Source organism: Lissotriton vulgaris, chromosome 11 (assembly GCF_964263255.1).
Source record: "Lissotriton vulgaris chromosome 11, aLisVul1.2, whole genome shotgun sequence".
Classification (NCBI taxonomy): Eukaryota; Metazoa; Chordata; class Amphibia; order Caudata; family Salamandridae; genus Lissotriton; species Lissotriton vulgaris.
The window spans coordinates 26,768,898-26,795,779 of NC_141699.1; the positions used below are offsets into that span (position 1 = coordinate 26,768,898).

Sequence of the window (26,882 nt, forward strand, 5' to 3'; positions counted from 1 at the left end):
GATCCAGAGGCAAGAGTTAGAGGTTGCCCTGGCCAAGGAGAAACTTGCTAGAGCAAGACAGCCTAGAGAGAGTGGGGTAATAGAACCCACTGGTGGCAGCAATATCCACAAGGATAAAGACAGGTCTTTTGATAATAGAAACCTGAGTAAGATTGTGCCCCCCTACAAAGCTGGGGATGATATCCATAAATGGATTACTGCAATGGAGAGACCCTGCAGAGTACAGCAGATCCCTCAGGAGCAGTGGGCAGCAATCTTGTGGCTCTCCTTTGAAGGTAGAGGCCGAGACAGACTCCTCACAGTTAGTGATGGGGATTCTAGAAACTACCTGGTACTGAAGAGTGCTCTGATTGATGGGTTAGGCTTAACCACTGAACAGTACAGGTTAATGTTCAGAGATACCCAGAAGACACCGACTCAGGACTGGTCTGAATTTGTTGAGTGTGCCACTAAGGCTCTGGAGGGATGGTTGCTGGGAAGCAAGGTTACAGACTATGAAGGATTGTATAATTTGCTGATGAGAGAACAAATTTTAAATAATTGTCAGAACCAGCAGTTGCATCAACATTTGGTTGACTCAGATTTGACCTCTCCCCAAGAATTAGGAAAGAGGGCAGATAAATGGGTAAGAACCAGAGTTAAGCAAAAGAACCAGAACCAGAACCAGGGTGGTGACCAGAAGAAAACAGACCAGAAGGGTGGGGAGCAGAAAGCTAAAGACCAGAAGTCTTCAACAGGGCCCCAAACTGAGACAGAGGGTGGGTCCCAAACTTCCAAGAAGAAGAAGAAAGAAGGTCAGAAGAAACCCTGGTGTAAAACTTGTAAGAACACCTCTCACTGGACAAGTTAGTGTAAAAAGGATGGAGCCCCCAGCACTGCAGCCCCTAAGGCACCTGCACCCACTAGTACAGTTAGCAGTGCTGGTCCTCAAGCCAAGGGATTAGTGTGTATCACTTTGGGAACTGAAGGAGATTCTGACCTAGTCAGAACCCTTACACAGGCTGTTCTGGTTTGTGAAGGGGACATAGATTTGACCCCTGACATAAGTCCCAGTAACTTGGGCAAATACAGACAGACACCTTTGATTAACAATAAAGTGGCTCAAGCTTACAGGGACACATGTGCCAGTGTCACTATGGTGACACCTAACTTTGTGGACCCTGGACAATACATGCCAGGCGATGATTACCTGGTGACCAATGCCAGCAATGTCACTACTACCCATAGTGTGGCACTTGTTAACTTTTCCTGGGGAGGGGTAACTGGCCTAAAGAAAGTTGTGGTTAGTGCTGATCTCCCAGTAGAATGTTTGTTGGGCAATGACCTGGAGAACTCTCTATGGTCAGAAGTTGAGTACAGGACTCATGCAGAGATGTTAGGGATATCATCACATGTCCTTGCTGTGACCTGGTCACAGGCCAAAAAGTGCCTCTCTGAACCTCAGATCTTGGATCCTGGAACAATGGACCAAGTACCTTCCAAGAAGAAGAACAGGAGGGTTAAGGCTGCGCCTTCCCAACTGCCTACAAGTGAGGATCAGGCTTCACAGGAAACTGATCTTGAGACCCCTGAAGGAACTGTCCCTGAAGAGCTTGAACCTGATCAGGTTGAGTTTCTGGGGACAGGGGGACCTTCTAGGGCAGACTTGGGGCGAGCTCAGTTAACCTGTCCTTCTCTTGAACCCCTCAGACAGCAGGCTGCTGCTGAGGCTGCTGGGAATGCTCAAGGTGCCCATAAAGTATATTGGGACGATGGACTCCTTTATTCAGAGGCTAGAGACCCCAAGCCTGGTGCTACCAGGAGGTTGGTTATACCTCTGCAATTTAGGGGCTTCCTACTCGCCTTGGCCCATGATATTCCTTTAGCAGGACACCTAGGCCAGAACAAGACCTGGGACAGGCTTGTCCCTCACTTTCACTGGCCTCACATGTCTGAAGACACCAAGGAGTTTTGTCGCTCCTGTGAAACCTGCCAAGCCAGTGGTAAAGCAGGTGGAACAACAAAGGCCCCCCTGATACCACTACCTGTGGTGGGGGTTCCCTTTGAAAGAGTGGGGATTGATATTGTTGCTCCAATGGATCCCCCTACAGCATCTGGGCACAGATTCATACTGGTGGTAGTGGATCATGCCACCAGGTACCCAGAGGCAATTCCACTTAGGACCACAACAGCTCCTGTTGTGGCCAGGGCCTTACTTGGAGTTTTCTCCAGAGTGGGGTTTCCTAAGGAGGTAATATCAGATAGAGGTGCCAACTTGGAAAGGTGGAGAAGTGTGGCTCAGGGGTTAGAGGCGGCAGACCCGGAAGCTGAGATCTGCCCTGGACCAGGGTTCAATTCCCCGCCTCGGCGGGTCTTGGGCTCAAAAATTCCACAGACTCGATAATTCTCGCTTCGGTGCCTTCTCGACTCACGGGTTCACACTCTGCGACTCTGGGCAATAGCTTGCTTAATCTCCACAACGGCCCCTCGTGGCGGGATGCCTGGCTTTCACCTTGTGGATACCCTGCTGGGGTTATCTCACAGGGGAATACCAGGACGGGTTCCCTAAGCAAGCGCCGGGAAACCCTTTGTGGGTAGCTGTGTGCTATATAAGCTCAAATACATTTACATTTACATTTACAACTTCATGTCTGGATATTTGACAGCTATGTGGAAGGAATGTGGTGTCAACTACAAGTTCACCACTCCTTATCACCCACAATGCAATGGGCTTGTTGAGAGATTTAACAAGACCCTAAAGGGCATGATTAAAGGATTACCTGAAAAGCTCAGGCAAAGATGGGACATCCTTCTGCCCTGCCTTTTGTTCGCTTACAGAGAGGTCCCACAAAAGGGGGTTGGCTTCAGCCCCTTTGAATTGTTGTTTGGGCACCCTGTAAGAGGACCCCTGTGTCTAGTGAAGGAAGGATGGGAGTTACCTCTCAAAAAGCCTAAACAGGACATAGTGGACTATGTACTTGGTCTCCGCTCCAGGATGGCAGAGTACATGGAAAAGGCATCCAAAAACCTTGAGGCTAGCCAAGAATTACAAAAAGCTTGGCATGACCAAAAGGCTGTCCTTGTTGAATTTCAGCCTGGACAGAAGGTATGGGTGTTGGAGCCAGTGGCCCCAGCAGCACTCCAAGACAAATGGTCTGGACCCCATACAATTCTGGAGAAGAAGGGAGAGGTTACCTACTTGGTGGACCTAGGAACTCCCAGGAGCCCCCACAGGGTGCTCCATGTGAACAGATTGAAGGCATATGTCAGCAGGGCAGACATGGGCTTGCTCATGGCTACAGATGAGGGACAGGAGGAAGAGAGTGACCCTCTCCCAGACCTGCTCACTCAGAACCCTGAGGATGGTTCAGTTGATGGTGTGGCCTTAGGTGGCAGCCTCACTGAACATCAGCAACATGACTGCAGACAAGTTCTACAGGCATACAGGCATATGTTCTCATTGACACCCAGTCAGACTAACTGGTGTACACATGTGGTGGACACTGGTGACAGTCTTCCTGTAAAGAGCAAACTTTACAGGCAACCTGACCACGTCAGGGACTGTATAAAGACTGAGGTGCAAAAGATGCTGGAATTAGGTGTCATTGAGCCTTCAGAGAGCCCCTGGACTAGCCCAGTGGTTCTGGTCCCCAAACCTCACACCAAAGATGGCAAGAGAGAGATGAGGTTCTGTGTGGATTACAGAGGACTCAATGCTGTCACCAGGACAGATGCACACCCTATTCCAAGGGCAGATGAGCTCATTGACAAGTTGGCTTCTGCCAAATATTTGAGCACATTTGACTTGACAGCTGGCTACTGGCAAATCAGGTTAGCTGAGGAGTCTAAAGCCAAGACAGCATTTTCTACCCCTAGTGGGCATTATCAGTTTGTGGTGATGCCCTTTGGTTTGAAAAATGCACCTGCCACCTTCCAAAGGTTGGTGAATCAAGTCCTCACTGGGTTGGATGACTTTTGTGCAGCTTATCTGGACGATATTGCTGTCTTTAGCTCCACCTGGGAGGATCACCTGGTCCACCTGAAGGAAGTGCTTGAGGCTCTGCAGAAGGCAGGCCTCACTATCAAGGCAACAAAGTGCCAGATAGGGCAGAGTAAGGTTGTATACCTGGGCCACCTTGTAGGTGGAGGCCAAGTTCAACCACTGGAGAGTAAGATCCAGACCATCAAGGACTGGTCCCCTCCAACTACCCAGACTCAGGTCAGAGCTTTCTTGGGCCTGACTGGGTACTACAGGAAGTTTGTTAAGAACTATGGGTCCATTGTGACTCCTCTTAATGATCTGACATCCAAGAAGATGCCCAAAAAGGTTCAGTGGACAGAAATCTGTCAAAAGGCATTTGATGACCTGAAGAAGGCCATGTGCTCTGCACCTATCCTGAAGAGTCCTGACTACTCAAGAGAGTTCATTGTCCAAACAGATGCTTCTGAGTTGGGAGTGGGAGCAGTGCTTTCACAGCTTAATGTAGATGGCCAGGACCAGCCCATTGCTTTCATTAGCAGAAGGCTGACCCCCAGAGAGAAACGTTGGTCAGCTATAGAGAGGGAGGCCTTTGCTGTGGTGTGGGCCCTGAAGAAGTTGAGGCCATACTTATTTGGTACTCACTTCAAGATTCAGACCGACCATAAGCCCCTCCTATGGCTTAATCAGATGAAGGGTGAAAACCCCAAACTACTCAGGTGGTCCATTTCCCTACAGGGGATGGACTTTACAGTGGAGCACCGCCAAGGGACTGACCGTGGCAACGCAGATGGTCTCTCCAGGTACTTCCACTTAGAACATGAAGACACAACTGGTCAAGGTTAGTCTAATGTCCCTGCGTTTGGGGGGGGTTATGTAGGAGAGTAGGGTCTGCTATCCTATGGTCACCCCAAATTTTTGCTTTTTGCTTCACTGGTTTCTGACTTAATGTGGCTGTGGGCCTGCTAATCAGACCCACAGCCTGCTGTTCTCTCTCTAAATTACTGAGAATGCACTCTAGGTGCATTACGAATTGGAACTGGTTCACCTTATGAGCCCCTGTAATAGTGCACCCTAGGTGCCCAGGGCATAGGTATATCCAAGGCCTACCAGGGGCTGCAGCATGTATTATGCCACCCCTGGCCTGGCCTCCATATTTGACACAACTGGCTGATCACTCAGCTGGGGTAAGTTGGTGTAACCACCTCTTACTTAGGTACAGTATGTCTGTGCCTAACCCTAAACTGGACACATATGTTCCTATCAGCCACTCCTATGGAAGGTCTCATCAATCCTGGAGGCAGAGTGCTTGGAAATATGTGAGATGGTGCTCTAGCATGAGCTGAGCCTGTCTGCAGCTGTCGGGAACCACTCCCTAAGCTGTTCCGGGATATTGCCATACCATATACTCTTAAGTGCATTATAATCCTCGCGGTTATTTGCTATCTTTGGTTTGGCTTTATCAAAACATGTCGAGTAAGGTGTCATACGAATTGGAATACTATCTGTGAGAAGGTGGCCTGATATGCAGTGGTCACTATTCTAGTGAACACTATGTATCAGTCCAGCAACCCTTATTGATGATTGGTTGTAAGTCAACCTTATAGACCAGCTATCCTAGTAGCGTGGATACGAGCAGTCTAAGGCTAAAGACTCGAGAGGGCGTGTTAAGCCAGCTGTTTACCACACATATACCCCTTGAATACCAAGTGAAAGGACACCACACAAGTGTTATGAAAATAAACAGTTATTTATTAAAGATCACAACAGCCCTGTACTCTTTATGAGGACAGGGTACTAAGCACAAACCAAAACTCTTACAAAAATACTTAAGTTAGCACAGTATATACAAATGCCCGAGGGGCACGGAAAACCATATACTAGAAAAGTGGAATGCGAAATTACTAGCAGGTAAGTACAGTACTAATAGGCTTTGGAATCGCTAGGACTTGACTATAGAATCGTTAGATTACTTCTAGGAGACCCAGGGGACTCGGGTGCAGTGTGTGCACTCTCACGCGAGATGCGGGACAAAGTCTATGGTAGCTAGAATTTGCAAAGTTAGTGTTCTCGGGCGAACCCGACCTGGTAGGGAGAAAACGAAAGTAGATTCTGACCCTTGGATAGTGAGGCTATGCTGGGGCACCGAAATGCCGAAGTTACCTAGCCCAGGGGCTGCAGCTGCATAGGACTCAAAAGACGTCGGGAATCCTCGTTGACGGACCAGGAGCCTGGAAGAAAGAAGTTGCTGGCAGGCGACCAGTGAAGAAAGTTCGGTGGATCCAAGCCTGGATCGATGGAAGATGACACCTGAAAGCAGAGGGGACCAAGTTCGAGACTACTAGCCAGTAGTCAGTGGGCACCAGGAGGGCACCGGATGGTAGCCACCTCGACAAGGCGTGTGGGTGACGCTGGGCTCGGAGATCTCACGGACCAGGAGGCGTTGTCGGCGACCAGGAAGGAGGATCGAGCTGTCCCACGAAGATAGAAGCTGTCGGCGTCGCTGGACCCAGGATTGGGCAACAAAGCCTTGGCAAATTCAAGCCCACGCGGTGGACCTAAAATGGCGTCTGGAGTGGACCAGGAGGGTCCGGGGTGCCTCTCTTCAAGAAGGAAGCAAGGGCCAGTCTGGAGCAACCAGACCAGCAGCGGTGATGTCGTCGGGCGTCGTTCAGAAGGCCACAAGCCAGCCGGCTAGTAGCCAAACAACGCGGTGCACAGCAAACAGCAGAAGGGCCCCACGCAGATCGTGGAGATGCAGGGAGGCTGATCTTGGGTGCTGGTGCTGCGCAGGGTTGGGGCTTCTCGGACCCCAAAGCACTCACCAGTGGAAGACTCGGTGGGCTTGTTACAAAGACGTCGTGCAGTCTTGGCGATCGTCGGTCCCTCGAGGTCTCGTCGCACTCACGGTTCTCAGCTTTGCTGTAGAGGTGAGTAGAGGTCAGAGGTGCCAGGGAAGCCGGGTCTCGTCGAGCTGGGTCGTCGGATTCGTGAAGAAGGACTTGCAGCAGACCGCAGTGTTCTTAGGATGGTGCCCGCTTGATGCAGGGTGACTACTCCTTAGCCACAAGGGAGAATCTTGAGGAAGAAATCTTGAAGTCCTTTCGCAGAAAGTCGTGTCTTGATTCCAAAGATGATCTAATTTGAACAGGGGGCCCGCTCCCATCTTTATACTAAAAAAGGGGGCTGACCCGGTGACTAGGTCCTGCCTATGGGTGGGACCAGGAGGGGGGTGGTTACACCCCTCTGCCATGCTGGACTTCCCCAGGCCAGGGGCTGGTGTGCCCCTGGAACTGGTTCAGACCGGCCTATGCGTAGTGAGCACCGGGGTGCCACTCAGCAGTCACCTTCCTGAAAAGCCCTGCCTACCCAGGATACACAAAACCATGTCAGGGACGGTGCTAGCACCGCCCCGGACAGGAAACCCTTTGTCCAGGCCTCCCTCGCTGGAAGGACTCCCAGCAGCAGGAGGTCAGACTCGTGTCTGTGGTGGCAGCATCCATTTTGTGGAGCTGAGGCTTCGTTTGACTTTAACCGGGGTTCACAGTTACATACATGTCGTGTCCCTCTAGAAGGGTGGAATGCTAACCCCGTCGCCAGAATTGGCGAGGGGTTAGTATTCCAATTCGTATGACACCTTACTCGACATGTTTTGATAAAGCAATACCAAAGTTAGCATTTAACCGCGAGGATTATAATGCACTTAAGAGTATATGGTATGCGATATCATGGAACAGCTATTAGGACTTGGTTCCGCAAGCTGCAGACAGGCTCAGCTCATGCCAGAGCACCATCTCACACGATTCCAAGCACTCTGCCTTCAGGATTGTCAAGGCCTGCCATAGGAGAGACTGATAGGGATCCGGGTGTCCATTTTAGGGTTAGGTATAGGTATACTACACCTACAGCAAAGGGTGGTTACACGCCTTTGCCCCAGCTGTCGTGCAGCCAGTTGTGTCAAATTTAGGAGGCCAGCCAGGGGTGGCATAATACATGCTGCAGCCCCTGCCAGCCCTGGGTACACCTATGCCCTGAGTTACAGGGTCTGATAAGGTGGCCCAGTACCAATTGGTAAATGCACCTAGGGTACATGTCGTAATTTAGAAAGAGAACAGCCAGGCTGTGGGTCTGATTGGCAGGCCCACAGCCAGAGAAAGTCGTAAACCAGTGAAACAAAAGCAAAAAATCTGGGTGATCATAGGATTGCAGACCCTACTCTCCTACATGACCCCCCCCCCCCAAACTTTGGGACAATAAGCTAACCTTGACCAGGTGAGTCTTCTTGTTCTAAGTGGAAATATCTGGAGAGCCCATCGGCATTGCCATGATCAGTACCAGGTCTATGTTCCACTGTAAAGTCCATCCCCTGTAGGGAAATGGACCACCTAAGCAGTTTGGGGTTTTCACCCTTCATCTGATTTAGCCACAAGAGGGGCTTATGGTCGGTCTGAATCTTGAAGTGAGTGCCAAACAAGTATGGCCTCAGCTTCTTCAGGGCCCAAACCACAGCAAAGGCCTCCCTCTCAATAGCTGACCAATTCTTCTCTCTGGGGGTCAGCCTTCTGCTTATAAAAGCAATGGGCTGGTCTTGACCATCAAAATTCAGTTGAGAAAGAACAGCTCCCACACCCAACTCAGAAGCATCTGTTTGGACAATGAATGGTTTGGAGTAGTCTGGACTCTTAAGGATAGGTGCTGTGCACATGGCCTGCTTTAGGTCATCGAATGCTTTTTGACAGCCTGCTGTCCACTGAACCTTTTTTGGCATTTTCTTACTTGTCAGTTCATTTAATGGTGTCACAATTGAACCATAGTTCCTGACAAACTTTCTGTAGTATCCAGTCAGGCCCAAGAAAGCTCGAACCTGAGTCTGGGTGGTTGGAGGAGCCCAGTCCCTGATTGACTGTATTTTGCTCTCCAGTGGCTGAACCTGGCCTCCACCTACAAGGTGGCCCAGGTATACAACCTGTGTCTGCCCTATCTGGCACTTGGTGGCCTTGATAGTGAGGCCTGCTGCTTGCAGAGCCTCTAACACTTTCCTCAGGTGGACCAGGTGATCCTCCCAGGTGGAGCTAAAGACAGCAATATCATCTAGATATGCTGCACAGATGTCATCCAGCCCAGTAAGGACTTGATTCACCAACCTTTGGAAGGTGGCAGGTGCATTTTTCAGACCAAAGGGCATTACCACAAATTGATAATGCCCACCAGGGGTTGAAAATGCTGTTTTGGGCTTGGCATCCTCAGCTAACCTGATTTGCCATTACCCAGCTGTTAAGTCAAATGTGCTTAAGTAGTTGGCAGAAGCCAATCTATCTATCAGCTCATCTGCCCTTGGTATTGGGTGGGCATCAGTCTTAGTGACTGCATTGAGACCCCTGTAGTCTACGCAAAACCTCATCTCTCTCTTACCACCCTGGGTGTGAGGCTTTGGCACTAGAACTACTGGACTAGCCCAAGGGCTATCTGAGGGTTCAATGACTCCCAACTCCAACATTTTCTGCACTTCAGTTTTTATGCAGTCTCTAACATGATCAGGCTGCCTGTAGATTTTACTCTTAACTGGCAGACTGTCACCAGTGTCAACCTCATGGGTACACCAATTGGTCTGACTGGGTGTCAGAGAAAACATATGTCTGAAAGACTGAAGAACCTGTTTACAGTCTTTCTGTTGATGCTCAGAGAGGCTGCCACAAAAGACAACACCATCTACTGACCCTTCATCAGGATTCTGAGTGAGCAGGTCTGGGAGAGGGTCACTCTCTTCCTCCTGTCCCTCATCTATGGCCATGAGCAAACTCATGTCCTTCCTGTCGACATATGCTTTGAGCCTGTTGACATGGAGCACCCTGTGGGGGCTCCTGGGAGTTCCAAGGTCCACCAGGTAGGTGACCTCTCCCTTTTGCTCAAGAATTGTGTGGGGCCCAGACCATTTGTCTTTGAGTGCTGCTGGGGCCACTGGCTCCAACACCCACACCTTCTGTCCAGGCTGATAAACAGTCAGGACAGCCTTTTGGTCATGCCAAGCTTTTTGAAGTTCTTGACTGGCCTTAAGGTTTTCTGATGCCTTCTCCATATACTCAGCCATCCTGGAGCGGAGACCAAGTACATAGTCCACTATGCTGGTTGCAGGCTTTTTGAGAGGTCTCTCCCATCCTTCCTTCACCAGACACAGGGGGCCTCTCACAGGATGCCCATACAAAAGTTCAAAAGGGCTGTAGCCAACCCCCTTTTGTGGGACCTCTCTGTAAGCAAACAGAAGGCAGGGAATCAGGACATCCCATCTACGCCTGAGCTTTTCAGGTAGTCCATGAATCATCCCTTTTAGGGTCCTGTTGAACCTTTCAACAAGCCCATTGCATTGTGGATGATAGGGTGTAGTGAATTTGTAATTGACACCACACTCCTTCCACATAGCAGTTAAGTAGCTTGACATGAAGTTTGCACCTCTGTCAGAGACAACCTCCTTAGGGAAGCCCACTCTGGAGAACACTCCAACTAGGGCCCTTGCCACCACAGGTGCTGTGGTGGTCCTAAGTGGAATAGCTTCAGGATACCTGGTGGCATGGTCCACTACCACCAGTATAAACCTGTGCCCTGATGCTGTCTGGGGTTCCATTGGACCAACAATGTCAATCCCCACTCTTTCAAAGGGCACCCCCACCACAGACATTGGTATAAGGGGGGCCTTTGTTGTGCCACCTGACTTACCACTGGCTTGGCAAGTGACACAGGAGCGACAAAACTCCTTGGTATCCTCATTCATGTGAGGCCAGTGAAAGTGTGAGACAAGCCTGTCCCAAGTCTTTGTCTGGCCTAAGTGACCTGCTAAGGGAATCTCATGGGCCAAGGTAAGTAGGAAACCTCTCTGAGACAAGGGTACAACCAGCCTCCTGGTCATGCCAGGCTTGGGGTCTCTTGACTCAGTGTACAGGAGTCCATCTTCCCAGTATACCTTGTGGGTACCTGTGGCGTTCCCAGCAGCCTCAGCAGCAGCCTGCTGTCTGAGGGGTTCAAGAGAAGGGCAGTGTAACTGGTCCTTCCCCAGGTCTTCCCTTGAGGGTCCCCCTGAACCCAAGAATTCAACTTGATCAAGTTCAAACTCTCTGGGCTCAGTTTCCCTCAATTCCTGTAGGTCAGCCTCCTCTGAGACTTGATCCTCAACCTGGGGCAAGGGGGAAGGCACAGCCTTAACCCTGCTGCTCTTTTTCTTGGAAGGTGTCTGGTCCATTGTTCCAGGATCCAGCACCTGTTCAGTGGGGCACTTCCTGACCTGTGACCTGGTCACAGCAAACACATGTGCTGGCAAGCCTAACATTTCCATGTGAGTCCTCTGCTCCACTTCTGACCATTGTGATGACTCCAAATCATTGCCCAACAAACAATCCACTGGGAGGTCTGAACTAACTACAACCTTCTTTTGGCCAGTTACCCCTCCCCAGGAGAAAGCTACAATTGCCATACTGTGATTGGTAGTGACATTGCTTGCATTGGTCACCAGGAATTCTGTACCTGGCATGATCTGTCCAGGGTCCACAAAGTTAGGTGTCACCATTGTGACACTGGCACAAGTGTCCCTATAGGCCTGAGCCATTTTTCCATTAATGAAAGGTGTCTGTCTGTATTTGCCCAAAGTATTGGGACTTATGTCAGGGGACATATCCATATTCCCTGTACTGACAAGGACAGCCTGAGTGAGTGTACCAACTAAGTTGTCACACCCCTCAGAACCCAGGGTTAACCCTACTAAACCCTTGGGAGGTGCACTACCACTGCTGGCTGTACTAGGGGGCACAGGTGCCTTAGGGGCTGCAGTGGCAGGAGTCTGCCCTCCTCCTTTCTTGGTGCACTCACTAAACCAGTGAGTTTTACTTTTGCAGTATTGGCACCACCTTTTAGATTGGCCTTCTTTCTTCTTTTGGGGAGCCTGACCCCCACCCTCTTTGGGTTGTTGGGGACCTGTCGAAGACTTCTGGTCATTTTGTTCCCCCTTAGAATCTTTACCCTTCTGGTCTGCTTTCTTCTGACCACCTTGATTCTGGCCCTGGTTCTGTTTAACTCTTGTTCTAACCCATCTGTCTGCCTTCTTTCCCAATTCTTGGGGAGAGGTCAGATCTGAGTCAACAAGATGCTGATGCAACAACTGGTTCTGACAATTGTTTAAAATTTGTTCTCTCATCATCAAATTATACAATCCTTTATAATCAGTAACCTTACTGCCCAGCAACCAGCCCTCAAAAGCCTTAGTGGCACAATCTACAAAATCAGACCAATCTTGAGACTGAGTTTTCTGGGTATCCCTGAACAGCACCCTGTACTGCTCAGTGGTTAGGCCAAACCCTTCAACCAGTGTATTCTTCAAGACTTTGTAATTGTTAGCATCCTCTACCCTTGTGGTGAGGAGCTTGTCTCTGCCTTTACCTTCAAAGGAGAGCCACAAGATAGCTGCCCACTGACTCTGGGGAACACCTTGCACAGTGCAGGCCCTCTCCAAAGCAGTGATCCATTTGTGGATGTCATCCCCTTGTTTAAAGGGGGGCACTATCTTACCAAGGTGCTTTGTATCAAAACTCCTTTCCCTATTGCTAGGTACAATGCTGCCACCAGTGGGGACTACCCCACTTAACTGTTGCTCTCTAGCAAAGGCAAGCCTTTCTTTGGCCAGGGCAAGTTCTTCCCTTTCAATCCTCAGATTGGCTGCCCTTTCTTTAGCTTCATACACTCTCCTCTGAGGGGATGTCATCCCTCTTTGAGAAGAGTTGTGAGAGCCATTGGTTTGAAGGGATCTGCCAGAGCCTCTTGACAGAGATCTGGCTCGTCCATTCCCAATGTTAAGCTGACCTGATAGTGGCCCCAGGGGTCCCCCAGTACCACTGTCATGTTTGATTAAGTTGGACCTGCTTAGTCTACCGACTTCTACCTGTCCTTTATCTGCCTCATCCCCAGAGGGATCCTCATCCTCATCATCCTCTACATCTTCATTCTCAGTTGAGAGGTGGATGAGATCAGGGTCACCTCTGGTTCCCTCAAGGGGAGGCATGCCTCCTTCTGGATTAGAAGAGCTGAGAAGTTTCTCAGCTTTTCTGGCATCATAAGTCTCCAAGAGACCAATCAGAAAGGAGGTGGTGGGGTTAGCCCCTTGCTTAATCTTCCTAGAGGTACATACTTGTCGTAACTCATGGAAGTTAAGCGCAGTATATCTTGAAGGGATGACCTGTGGAGGGTCAACTGACACAAGGGGAGACTCAGAGTTTCCTCCTTTGTCCGACATACTGTTTCTAGTGTGGTGTAAGTGATGCACCTACCTACACTATGTGTTTACCTACTGATCCCTCGCTAAGAGTTGCAGCCAAGGTGTGCTAAGCCTTGAGGAGCTGCAACAGCTGGTTCAGTAGAACTCAGAGTATTCTAAGCTTAGTTATATGTACTAACAGTACTCATGTGATCTTTCAACAAGATATTCTTAGGATACGTGTGGTAAAACAACAGCAAGCTCAAATCCCAACCGCTGCTCACCAATGTGAGAAGGTGGCCTGATATGCAGTGGTCACTATTCTAGTGAACACTATGTATCAGTCCAGCAACCCTTATTGATGATTGGTTGTAAGTCAACCTTATAGACCAGCTATCCTAGTAGCGTGGATACGAGCAGTCTAAGGCTAAAGACTCGAGAGGGCGTGTTAAGCCAGCTGTTTACCACACATATACCCCTTGAATACCAAGTGAAAGGACACCACACAAGTGTTATGAAAATAAACAGTTATTTATTAAAGATCACAACAGCCCTGTACTCTTTATGAGGACAGGGTACTAAGCACAAACCAAAACTCTTACAAAAATACTTAAGTTAGCACAGTATATACAAATGCCCGAGGGGCACGGAAAACCATATACTAGAAAAGTGGAATGCGAAATTACTAGCAGGTAAGTACAGTACTAATAGGCTTTGGAATCGCTAGGACTTGACTATAGAATCGTTAGATTACTTCTAGGAGACCCAGGGGACTCGGGTGCAGTGTGTGCACTCTCACGCGAGATGCGGGACAAAGTCTATGATAGCTAGAATTTGCAAAGTTAGTGTTCTCGGGCGAACCCGACCTGGTAGGGAGAAAACGAAAGTAGATTCTGACCCTTGGATAGTGAGGCTATGCTGGGGCACCGAAATGCCGAAGTTACCTAGCCCAGGGGCTGCAGCTGCATAGGACTCAAAAGACGTCGGGAATCCTCGTTGACGGACCAGGAGCCTGGAAGAAAGAAGTTGCTGGCAGGCGACCAGTGAAGAAAGTTCGGTGGATCCAAGCCTGGATCGATGGAAGATGACACCTGAAAGCAGAGGGGACCAAGTTCGAGACTACTAGCCAGTAGTCAAAGTGCACCAGGAGGGCACCGGATGGTAGCCACCTCGACAAGGCGTGTGGGTGACGCTGGGCTCGGAGATCTCACGGACCAGGAGGCGTTGTCGGCGACCAGGAAGGAGGATCGAGCTGTCCCACGAAGATAGAAGCTGTCGGCGTCGCTGGACCCAGGATTGGGCAACAAAGCCTTGGCAAATTCAAGCCCACGCGGTGGACCTAAAATGGCGTCTGGAGTGGACCAGGAGGGTCCGGGGTGCCTCTCTTCAAGAAGGAAGCAAGGGCCAGTCTGGAGCAACCAGACCAGCAGCGGTGATGTCGTCGGGCGTCGTTCAGAAGGCCACAAGCCAGCCGGCTAGTAGCCAAACAACGCGGTGCACAGCAAACAGCAGAAGGGCCCCACGCAGATCGTGGAGATGCAGGAAGGCTGATCTTGGGTGCTGGTGCTGCGCAGGGTTGGGGCTTCTCGGACCCCAAAGCACTCACCAGTGGAAGACTCGGTGGGCTTGTTACAAAGACGTCGTGCAGTCTTGGCGATCGTCGGTCCCTCGAGGTCTCGTCGCACTCACGGTTCTCAGCTTTGCTGTAGAGGTGAGTAGAGGTCAGAGGTGCCAGGGAAGCCGGGTCTCGTCGAGCTGGGTCGTCGGATTCGTGAAGAAGGACTTGCAGCAGACCGCAGTGTTCTTAGGATGGTGCCCGCTTGATGCAGGGTGACTACTCCTTAGCCACAAGGGAGAATCTTGAGGAAGAAATCTTGAAGTCCTTTCGCAGAAAGTCGTGTCTTGATTCCAAAGATGATCTAATTTGAACAGGGGGCCCGCTCCCATCTTTATACTAAAAAATGGGGCTGACCCGGTGACTAGGTCCTGCCTATGGGTGGGACCAGGAGGGGGGTGGTTACACCCCTCTGCCATGCCGGACTTCCCCAGGCCAGGGGCTGGTGTGCCCCTGGAACTGGTTCAGACCGGCCTATGCGTAGTGAGCACCGGGGTGCCACTCAGCAGTCACCTTCCTGAAAAGCCCTGCCTACCCAGGATACACAAAACCATGTCAGGGACGGTGCTAGCACCGCCCCGGACAGGAAACCCTTTGTCCAGGCCTCCCTCGCTGGAAGGACTCCCAGCAGCAGGAGGTCAGACTCGTGTCTGTGGTGGCAGCATCCATTTTGTGGAGCTGAGGCTTCGTTTGACTTTAACCGGGGTTCACAGTTACATACATGTCGTGTCCCTCTAGAAGGGTGGAATGCTAACCCCGTCACCAGAATTGGCGAGGGGTTAGTATTCCAATTCGTATGACACCTTACTCGACATGTTTTGATAAAGCAATACCAAAGTTAGCATTTAACCGCGAGGATTATAATGCACTTAAGAGTATATGGTATGCGATATCATGGAACAGCTATTAGGACTTGGTTCCGCAAGCTGCAGACAGGCTCAGCTCATGCCAGAGCACCATCTCACACGATTCCAAGCACTCTGCCTTCAGGATTGTCAAGGCCTGCCATAGGAGTGACTGATAGGGATCCGGGTGTCCATTTTAGGGTTAGATATAGGTATACTACACCTACAGCAAAGGGTGGTTACACGCCTTTGCCCCAGCTGTCGTGCAGCCAGTTGTGTCAAATTTAGGAGGCCAGCCAGGGGTGGCATAATACATGCTGCAGCCCCTGGCAGCCCTGGGTACACCTATGCCCTGAGTTACAGGGTCTGATAAGGTGGCCCAGTACCAATTGGTAAATGCACCTAGGGTACATGTCGTAATTTAGAAAGAGAACAGCCAGGCTGTGGGTCTGATTGGCAGGCCCACAGCCAGAGAAAGTCGTAAACCAGTGAAACAAAAGCAAAAAATCTGGGTGATCATAGGATTGCAGACCCTACTCTCCTACACTATCCCCTCGCCAATTCTGGCGACGGGGATAGCATTCCACCCTTCTAGAGGGACACGACATGTGTGTAGCCTTAACCCCGGTTAAAGTTAAACAGAGCCTCAGCATCACAAAATGGATGCTGCCACCACAGACACGAGTCTGGCCTCCTGCTGCTGACCGAAACTCGGCAGATGGTGGCCTGGACAAAGGGTTTCCTGCCTTGGGAGGTGCGAGCACCTCCCCAGACAGGGTTTTGTGTATTGGGTAGGACAGGGCTGAATAGAATCAGACATGCCCGGGGCACACAAGGTGTCCCCGTGCATAGGCCAGTCCAAACCGGTTCTGGGGCCTTCCAGCCCCAGTCCTGGCGAGGAGCTGGACAAAGGAAAGGGGGTGTAACCGCCCCCCTTCCTGGTTCCTCCCAGAGGAGGGACCTAGTAGGTGATCCACCCCTCAGATTGGGAATAAGAGAGGGAGCAGTGCCATTGCACAGCAGATCATCCTGAATCAACTTTACACGAAGAAGAAGACTGGACTTCGACATTCTGCTGCACAGAAGACTGAAGAGAATCTCCCTTGTGGCCTAGGAGTGGCCACCCTGTGAACACAGGTACCAACCAGCAACTCGACGTCTGCTTTGCCGCCGCCTCCCGCCGGAGACCGAGCCCAGAGCCCGACAAGAACCAGACTCCCAGACCTCTCAGAGCCCGATCCACAGTCCCTGCAAAGAAGGGACCCGTGGAGGCACCGAGTGACGTGGGACCGGACCTCTTGGAAGACACTCGAAAAGCTGACTGCGCAGCTTCTGAGGCATCCTCGACGTTGTGCTTTGGGGATTGAGAACCCCCACCACCGAGCAGCCCTTGCACCGAAGAGCAGCCCTCCAGCATCTCCACGATCTGCGTGGGGCCCCTTTGCATTGTGCCACTCGACGCGCCATCCCGGCCACTAGCCACGTGGTCAGCGGCCATCTTGGCGACGAAACCTACCCAAGCTCCTGTAAAAAGGAGCACCCGCTCTGACCTTGCTGGTCCGAGTGTTAAGCATCTTTCAACTTCTGCCTGGCTTGCCTTTGCCAAGGCCTGTTTGCTCCGATCGAGGTGCCGACACCGCCAACAGCGAGAAGCCTGCGTGGGACAGCTCGTGACCGACTCCTGGACGTCCTCAACCCCGGGTATCCACGTGGCTGCAGAAAGAAGCTACCCGACAACGCCTGTTTGCACCCGACATCGCCTGGTTCCAATCTGGTTCCACGGTAGTCACTGGCTAGTGACTTTGAACATTGTCCCCTCTGCTTTCAGGTCTTCACATCTTCAGATCCACCCTTGGATCCACCGGAACTCTTCTCATCGAGCCGCCTGCAGCATCTTCAGCTCCAAGCACCATCGACCGGCGTGACGAAACCCGACACTACTTCGACCCTGTGCACCCGCTTCCTGTGGGTGAGGTAACTCAGCTCCGCCAGTGCTCCTGCATTGGTACACATCTCAAGGGCCTGTGTCTTAAGTTTTAACTCCGTAGGTCACTCGGAAGGTTCCTAACTTTCTAACTTTGTGCTTTTTACGCACCATAGACTTTGTATTGAAAAGTGCGTGCACTTTGAACACTGCACCCGAGTCCCGTGGGCCTTTCCCGACTTAGTCATTGCCAGTCTCGAATAGCTCCAGCGATTCCCAAGGCCCCAGGCCTCTTCACTTTCCTCTTGGTATCTCTTATACCACTTTCTTAGTATATGGTTTAGGTGGCCCCTAGGGCTCATCCATATTGTGCATTTTTTGTGTATTTTAAACTGTCTTGTGATTTAACGCTTGTGCTTCTGTGCTCATAAAGAGTCCAGGGGATTTTAATAGTTAATAAATCAATATATATTTTCAATATATATCTGTGTGGTGTCCCTTTCATTTGGTATTCAAGGGGGTTGTGTATGGTATAACAGCTGGCTTCACATGCCTTTCAGAGTTTAGCCTAAGACTGCTTTGTCCACGTTACCACTAGGATAACTGGTCTACAAGGTTGAATTACAACCATCATCATAAGGGTTGCTTGGCATGGTACAAAGTTATCACTAAGAATTAGTGAGCATTATATACCGGGCCAACTTCTCACAATGGACACCATCTACCTCCAGAATGGCCACTCAGGCACCCACTGGGCCGCTGGGCTGCCAATCTGCCCCCGGGCTGCTCAAAAAAGCAGTCCACAGCTGGAATTTGGATACCGGACCCTCAGGCATTACCTGAGTGCCGGCCTTAACTATCTGATGCTGCTCGATATAGATTCTTTAAGCAAAATCATATTTAGTAACACTTAAAAAGCTATGTAAAGAGTTCACTGCTGTAATAGCCCTCATATGGCCCGGTGGATACTCCCAGTGCGAGAGCCATGTTGGGTGAGGGTTGGTTGAAGGCAGAGTACCACAGGTGGGAACCTCATGTTCATTGGCATGCCTTGGTCACCACTGGTGAGTCCATGGTCCACCCTGGATGGTCGTGTGTTGGTGTGTCCCTGGTCTATTGTGGATGGCTGTGTGTCCACGGTACACCATGGATGGTTGTGTGTTAGTGTGTCCATGGTCCACCATGGATGGCTTGTGTCACTGTGATCTTCACCGTTTCTTGGACTGTGATTACTCTTTATCTGTTGAGCCTTGGTCACCACTGGTGTGTCAATGGTCTATAATGGATGGTTGTGTGTTAGTGGATCCATGGTCCTCCATGGATGGTTGTGTGTTAGTTTGTCCATGGTCGCGTGTTGGTGTGTCCATGGTCCACCATGGATGGTCATGTGTTGGTGTCCATGGTCCACTATGGATGGCCGTGTGTCACTGTGGTCTTCACCATTTCTTGGACTGTGATAACTCTTTGTCTGTTGAGCCTTGGTCACCACTGGTGTGTCCATGGTCCACCATGGATGGCCGTGTGTCACTGTAGTCTTCACCGTTTCTTGAACTGTGATAACTCTTTATCTGTTGAGCCTTGGTCACCACTGGTGTGTCCATGGTCTATCATGGATGGTTGTGTGTTGGTGTGTCCATGGTCCACAATGGATGGTGGTGTGATAGTGTGTCCATGGTCCACCATGGATGGTCCACCATGGATGGTGGTGTGTTGGTGTGTCCATGGATGGTTATGTGTTAGTGTGTCCATGGTCAGCCAAGGATGGCTGTGTGTTACTCTGGTCTTCACCATTTCTTGGACTGTGATAACTCTTTCTCTGTTGAGCTTTGGTCACCACAGGTGTGTCCATGGTCTATCATGGATGGTCCACATTCTTGCACCTTAATTGTGCCCACACCGTGGTTTCAGCGGCTCTCCTGCGCGCTCCCTCGCAGTTTACACGCCATCTTGGGGGTCTGAACGGGACGCAGGACGCCATTGTAGGTTAGCGCTCTAGCAGTCAGGCTGACTGGCTAGAGCCCTACTTAAACATGAGCATGCAAGCGCACGACGCATGCGCACGGCGTGTGTGCCGTAGTAACGCCGGAGTCACGCCAGAGTCCAGCCCGTCTGCGCCCGTCCGCGCTAAGGACGAGCTGGACGAGGGGGCGCTCAGCTCTGCCGAGAATGGACACGGTTGCCTCAGGTACTCTCATCAGGTCCTGTTGGATTTTAAACCTTCCCGGTTACCGTGTCACTTATCGCTTACCCCAGAGGCTCTTCAAAACTTGCCCGTTTGTAGGTGTTTTAGGTCATGTTGCACAGGAGTTGCGTTGACCCCTCGACCCGTGAATGTAGGCACCATAGATAAACCTCTAACCTGCATAAGTAGAGACCATGGTTTTCTGATTAATGCTAGGTCCTTGGTTAAGAACAATGTTTCCTTTAAGGATTTTGTTTTGGATAGAAGACCCTCCTGGGTCTTCATTACAGAAACATGGGCTAAAGAATCCTCGGGACCTGATCTGGTTTAGGCAGTGCCAGAGGGCTACACCCTAGTTAGGATGGATAGAGTGGGTCGTATCGGTGGTGGGCTGGGCATTCTATACAGGGATTCTCACTCCTGTCGAATCACCCCTCTACCAGCCCCCCACGATGCCTTTCAGGCTCTACATTTCTCTACCAATGCTTCCTATGCTGACCCATTTTTGGGCATTCTTATATACAGACCCCCTGGGCCCAGAGCAGATTTTGAACAGCACTTGTTTAGTATCTTAGAACCTTACTTTGGCTGTGAGCATGTCACGGTTTTGGGTGATTCGAATTTTCATTTAGAAAATCTAGAGGTGAACGAAACTCTCTCTCTCCTTGATACCCTATCGGCCTGCGGCCTGCAGCAATTAGTTAAGGGTGTCACCCACCAGGCGGGCCATACGCTGGACGGGGTTTTTTCGAATGATAGTCGGCTGACCACCGATGCCCCTATCCCGCTCACCTGGTCGGATCACTCCGCAGTCCCGTTGAAATTAGATACTACTCCCATAAACAACATTCCGAAGGGCCCTAGTAAAATGGAATCTAGACGAAACTTGAGGAGGATAACCAATGACCTATTGGCTCCCCTAATTCCCACCATGGTGATCTCTATGGATGAGGATGTGGTTTCAGCGGTACGTAAGCTTGAAAACGCCACCACAGCCGCCATGGATGAGTTAGCACCTGCCTCCCTACGCTACTCTGCCAGAAAAAGGCCATCGGCACCTTGGTATTCGGAGTCGTTAAGACATCTAAGACAGGGTTGCAGGAAGCAGGAACGACTCTGGAGGGCTAGCTGGAATACTCAGGATAGGGAAACCCACAAAATTCTTTTGAGGGAATATAAGGCTGAGATCATAAGATCCAAGCAGGAATACTTTTCGAATCTCACCACGGCCCTCACCTCGCCGAAAGAGCTATTTAAGATCGTGGACTCGTTGACTACCCTGCAGACTCCGAATCCCATCACCTGCACTCAACAGCTGTGTGACGATATTGCCCTCTATTTCCATACCAAAATTAAATGCTGATATTGTCTTGGCCTTAGAGCTACAAAGGGCCAAAATATCTTCCTCCACCTTTCAGGTGTCTCCCTCCCCAGTACCTGTTAGACCTGCTAATCCTGTCCTCCTGTCTAGCTTTCCCCCCCTTTCCCTGCAGGAATTGGACGTCCTTTTGGCTAAGACTAGGTTGGGCTCCCCCCTTGACCCTTGCCCTCTTAAACTCCTTAAACAATGTAAGGATACCCTCCTGCCTCCCTTACTTGAGATCATGAACAGGGCAATGAGGGATGGTATTTTTCCCTCCCAATGGAAGAGCGGTGGTCAAACCCCTCTTGAAAAAGCCTACCTTAGACCCAGAGGTTTACAAAAAACTTCGCCCCATTTCGTTACTCCCAGCCCCAGCAAAGATGCTGGAAACCCACCTGAACCAGCATCTTGCATCCTTTCTGGAAACCTCTGGTCCCTTGGATCATTCGCAGCACGAATTTCGAAAGGGTCACAGCACGGAGTCGGCCCTTACTGTGGTGCTTGATAACATCCGCACCACAGTTGATAAGGGTTTGAGTACCCTGCTGATCCTGTTAGATCTCACAGCAGCGTTTGATACCCTGTCTCCCCTCGTCTTAACATCTCGACTGAGGGAGATAGGGGTGGAGGGGCCTGCTCTAAGTCTGTTGGCCTCCTTCCTGGACCAGAGGGAACAGAGAGTGAAGCTGGGGGAGTTCCTATCTCCATCCCTGCCGGTTAAATATGGGGTCCCACAGGGGTCGGCATTAAGCCCGACCCTGTTCAATATCTATGTGACCCCACTGGCCAGGCTCATAAGATCGTTCGGGATGGAGGTAGTTTCCTACGCCGATGACACCCAGATCTTGCTGTCTCTCGCCCAGCTTGTCAGCTCTTCTGCCTCCAATTTTAGACACTGTATGGAGGCAGTTGCTCAATGGATGATTGACAACTCATTGAGGCTAAATGGCGAGAAGACGGAGATCCTTGTGTTTGGCGGGAAAGAGGACATCTGGTCGACGGAATGGTGGCCCTTATCTCTGGGGACTTGCCCTGTACCTACCCTCTTAGCACGAAACTTGGGGGTCATGATCGATCCGGCCCTTGCTATGGGTTATCAAGTCAACAGGACAATCTCCACCTGCTGGGGTATTATCAAGATCTTGCGGAAGATTAAGCATTATTTGACCGTACAAGCCCGGAAGCAAATTGTGGTTGCATTGATAGCCTCCCGGCTTGATTATTGCAATGCCCTTTATGCTGGAGTAAACAAATGCTTGCTACAACGACTTCAAACGGTGCAAAACGCCGCGGCTAAGTTCGTTCTGGACTTGCCTAGGAGGTCATCGGCTACTGCCGCCGGGAAATCCTTGCACTGGCTTCCAATTGAAGCCAGGATCTCTTTTAAGGTCCTTTGTTTGGTTTACGGGGCCTTGAATAGGAAAGAGATAGGAGGAGTAAAAGATCTTCTGATTCCTTACACTCCCCCGAGAAACCTTCGCTCTTCAAAGAAGTTTCTTCTCTCAGTACCCCGAGTTCGAAGAGCCAAGTGGGGAAGCAGAGCCTTTTCCAGCCTTGCTCCTAGATGGTGGAATACTGTGCCCTGTGAAATTAGGACATTGCCATAGATGCAAATTTTTAGAAAGGCCCTGAAGACGTGGCTTTTTGTCAAAGCTTACCCCTAGTTTGCTGGTTTTTGTCTTTTATGATTCTTTTATAGGCGCCTTGATGCTTCCGGGCAAAGTCGCGCGTTATAAGTTTTATTTCATTCATTCATTCTATCATTCATTTCATTCATTCATGGTTGTGTGTTGGTGTCTCCATGGTTCACCATGGATGGTTGTGCGTTGGTGTGTCCATGGATGGTTGTGTGTTAATGTGTCCATGGTCAGCCATGGATGGCCGTGTGTCACTGTGGTCTTCACCGTTTCTTGAACTGTGATAACTCTTTATCTGTTGAGCCTTGGTCACCACTGGTGTGTCCATGGTCTATCAAGGATGGTTGTGTGTTGGTGTGTCCATGGTCCACCCTGGATGGTGGTGTGTCCATGGATGGTTGTGTGTTAGTGTGTCCATGGTCAGCCAAGGATGGCTGTGTGTCATTTTGGTCTTCACCATTTCTTGGACTGTGATAACTCTTTGTCTGTTGAGCCTTGGTCACCACTGGTGTGTCCATGGTCTATCATGGATGGTTGTGTGTTGGTCTGTCCATGGTCCACCATGCATGGCTGTGTGTCACTGTGGTCTTCACCGTTTCTTGAACTGTGATAATTCTTTATCTGTTGAGCCTTGGTCACCACTGCTGTGTCCATGGTCTATCATGGATGGTTGTGTGTTGGTGTGTCCATGGTCCACAATGGATGGTGGTGTGATAGTGTGTCCATGGTCCACCATGGATGGTGGTGTGTTGGTGTGTCCATGGATGGTTGTGTGTTAGTGTGTCCATGGTCAGCCAAGGATGGCCGTGTATCACTCTGGTCTTCACTATTTCTTGGACTGTGATAACTCTTTGTCTGTTGAGCCTTGGTCACCACTGGTGTGTCCATGGTCCACCATGGATGGCCGTGTGTCACTGTAGTCTTCACCGTTTCTTGAACTGTCATAACTCTTTATCTGTTGAGCCTTGGTCACCACTGGTGTGTCCATGGTCCACCATGGATGGCCATGTGTCACTGTAGTCTTCACCGTTTCTTGAACTGTCATAACTCTTTATCTGTTGAGCCTTGGTCACCACTGGTGTGTCCATGGTCTATCATGGATGGTTGTGTGTTGGTGTGTCCATGGTCCACAATGGATGGTGGTGTGTTAGTGTGTCCATGGTCCACCATGGATGGTCATGTGTTGGTGTCCATGGTCCACCATGGATGGCCGTGTGTCACTGTGGTCTTCACCGTTCCTTGTACTTTGATAACTCTATGTTGAGCCACCTTCCAGAAGTGCCCAGGGTAATCCATGCCTTTTCTTCTCCCAGGTCCTCCGTCCCCACCTAAAGATGTCTCCATCCATGCCCGGCCTGCAACCGTTACTATGCTGGTCACTTGGAGGCCCCCGGACTTGTCGCCAACGGGCACCTCGAATGGCGCCAATGTCATCGGCTACGGCGTGTATGCCAAAGGGCAGAGGGTACGTGAACGTGATACACCCGGTCATGCATTAACCCATAATCTTATTCCTGTAACTCATTAATCCCTTTTCTTCTCTTAAAGGTCCAGGTGGCTGCCCATATTGTTCATGTTCTAAAAATGGAATTAAAAACCTGCTTTTAGGGCATATATCTCTCTGAACAAAAGAGTGGGCAGTGCTAGTTTCTAGTAGTCTTAATGGCTTAAGTGTGTCTCTTTTGTTGCCTCCTACTGTTTATATGTAAGCTCAAAAAATTGTCTCCCTAAGGGCACAAAATGTGAACGCTTAAATTCCCAATTTTTTCGTGTATGTATTAAGTTCCTGACATGATTTAAGATAGTTCCTTTTATTGTTTTGCACTAATTCAGATGCAAAATCACTACAGGGTGGCACTAAGTTTATAAGAAGGTGATCCCATTGTGGCCCCATTTAGCCATATATGGATATGAATTCCTAAATATCTGCCCTTTTAGGCCATTTGTAAATCGTTTGCAGCAGAAAGTGAAGGTTTGCACAGACCCTCTTAAGCTGCCAGAGATCAGACAGGACCCGCATGCACTTTCTAGAGGATACATTTTTTCACTATATTTAATAAAGTACATTTTCTTCCCATCATCTGCTGTAGAATTGAAAAGTTGTATCACAATTATTTACATGTCATGCTATCCAAACCTAACTTTGCTCATTTTGATAGTCTGCAATACCCAAATTATAAACAACGAAAGTCTGCCATGAGCCTTCCCATCTTACAAAATGACTCAGTCGCACTGCGATGACACGGTCTGCGGCCCAGTATTGGCTGAAGCCGACAGTGATGTCAGCAAAAGTGAGACAACAGGCTCTGAGATTGGTCTTCTTTTTTTAGAGCAAAAACCATTCCCTCTAGTATATCAAACTTCCAAGTGCGGGTTGATGTATTTTTTAAGAACTCTGGGGCATATTACCAAGCAATAGCGGTAATTATCGCTATTGCTTGGTTAGAGACAAAAATTTACCGCTGAGTTGCGGCGATTGGTATTATCAAGGTTTATCGCAAATGCGATAAAAATCGGCCGCAATGCATGAATATCGCTGAAAAGTCAGCGATATTCATGCATTACCGAGCTAATGCTCTTAGCCATGTTATCCACCTACCATTGGATAACATGGCTAAGAACTTCTCAGGGCAGGTGTTAGCTTTTGGAGATATTCGCGCTTAGCGCGAATATCTCCAAAAGTTGGTAATAGGAGATAGCGATGTTAGCAACTGTTTCCAGTCGCTAACATCTTGGCACGCCCACTTTGCATGTCATTAGTGATAAATATCACTGACATGCAAAGTGGGGTCCAAGATGGTCGCTATCTCCTACTAGCTGTTGCTAACTGGTGTTAGCGACAGCTAGGTAATAGGGAGATAATTTTATCTCCACTTTCTTGGCTTTTAAAGCCAAAAAAGCGGAGGTAAACCCCCTTGATAATATGCCCCTGAGAGTTGGCGTTAGGTTTCTTTTTTTCCAGCAATCATTATATTTATTTGTTTGTAAGGAAGTAAGGAACGCTCAGTGCACAGCTTATAACTAATCCTCTTAGTGCCGCAAGCGAAATCCTCCATTGTTTACATACGTGTAGACTTCAAAATTGAACTCTGTGGCCTACAACTTCGGCTCCTTGTAACCAATCCTTTTCAAATATCTCATGTCTACTTCAAATTAAGAAAAGATCAGAGCATAAGACTTTGGTTTAGTTGTATTATAAAAAACAAGCATTGGAAAAGCCAATAGTCCTGGCGCTGGCAAGATAGCTCAAGAATATGCCACAAAAACAAAAAGAAGAAAAAAATCAGAAAACATGGCTGCCGTATACTTGCATTAAAAAATGTAAATTTAAAAAATGACAATTGTGCATACATTTAATAGAATAGTTTATAATTTTAGATGGTTTATAGCAAAAAGGTTCAGAGAGCACAGGGATAGAAGCCCCTCTTAGTTTTCATCTACACTAGGAAAATAGCATGCAAAGGAATGGTAGTATTGGCTTTGAAGAACTGTCACCTAAGACATAGGAGGTCATTGAGACCCTGCCAGGCTGTTCTCCGTTGCACCAGGGCACCAGAGGCGCGCACCCCCTGCCCTGGCAGGTGAAATCTCCACCTACCTGGCTGGGATCTCTCTGCCTTCGGAGGAGCCCCATCATTTCGGCTTCTCTCATGGCATCAAAGTTTGCTGAGTGGCCACCATGTGTCATTTGGCTGCTCAGCAAAGACCCCCTGCCACAGCAGGACCTTCAGTTTGTGAAACAAAATATAATGACCCCGGCATCCTGGGGGGTTTTGCCCAGGGGGTGGAGGGCATTTTTTTCTGTTTGAAACCACCTGGCTTTTTCTGACTGTCCCGATTAAAAAATAAAGTGAATGACCTGAGTCCAGGGCACCAAGTCTATCGGGCTGCCAACAGCGCCGGTGTGGGCACTGCCCGCAGAAACAAGTCCAACTATCCAACTCTAAATAGAGCCTTCAGTTGGAAGACAGGGCACTCTGCCACATCTGTGCTCTGCCACAAAAAGGAGTAAAAAAGGAGGGAATAAAAAAAAATGCAACTTAGGCGGCGACCCGCCCGCCCTGGCATCGGAAAGCTCTGCGTTTTAGGCAGGTGTGCGCATGTGAAGAGGTGACAAGCCATCACT

General features: G+C 49.7%; 1 protein-coding gene across 7 annotated transcripts in view; it reads left to right on the forward strand.

Annotated features, from left to right (window-relative positions):
• Positions 1 to 26,882, forward strand: part of RIMBP2 (RIMS binding protein 2) — a 1,349,166-nt gene that overhangs the window by 995,310 nt on the left and 326,974 nt on the right. For all 7 annotated transcript variants that reach the window (XM_086942673.1, XM_086942667.1, XM_086942669.1 and 4 more), the window contains one exon: positions 24,070 to 24,221. In XM_086942673.1, coding sequence (XP_086798799.1) covers positions 24,070 to 24,221 — 152 coding nt within the window. The remainder of the gene's footprint in view (positions 1 to 24,069; positions 24,222 to 26,882) is intronic.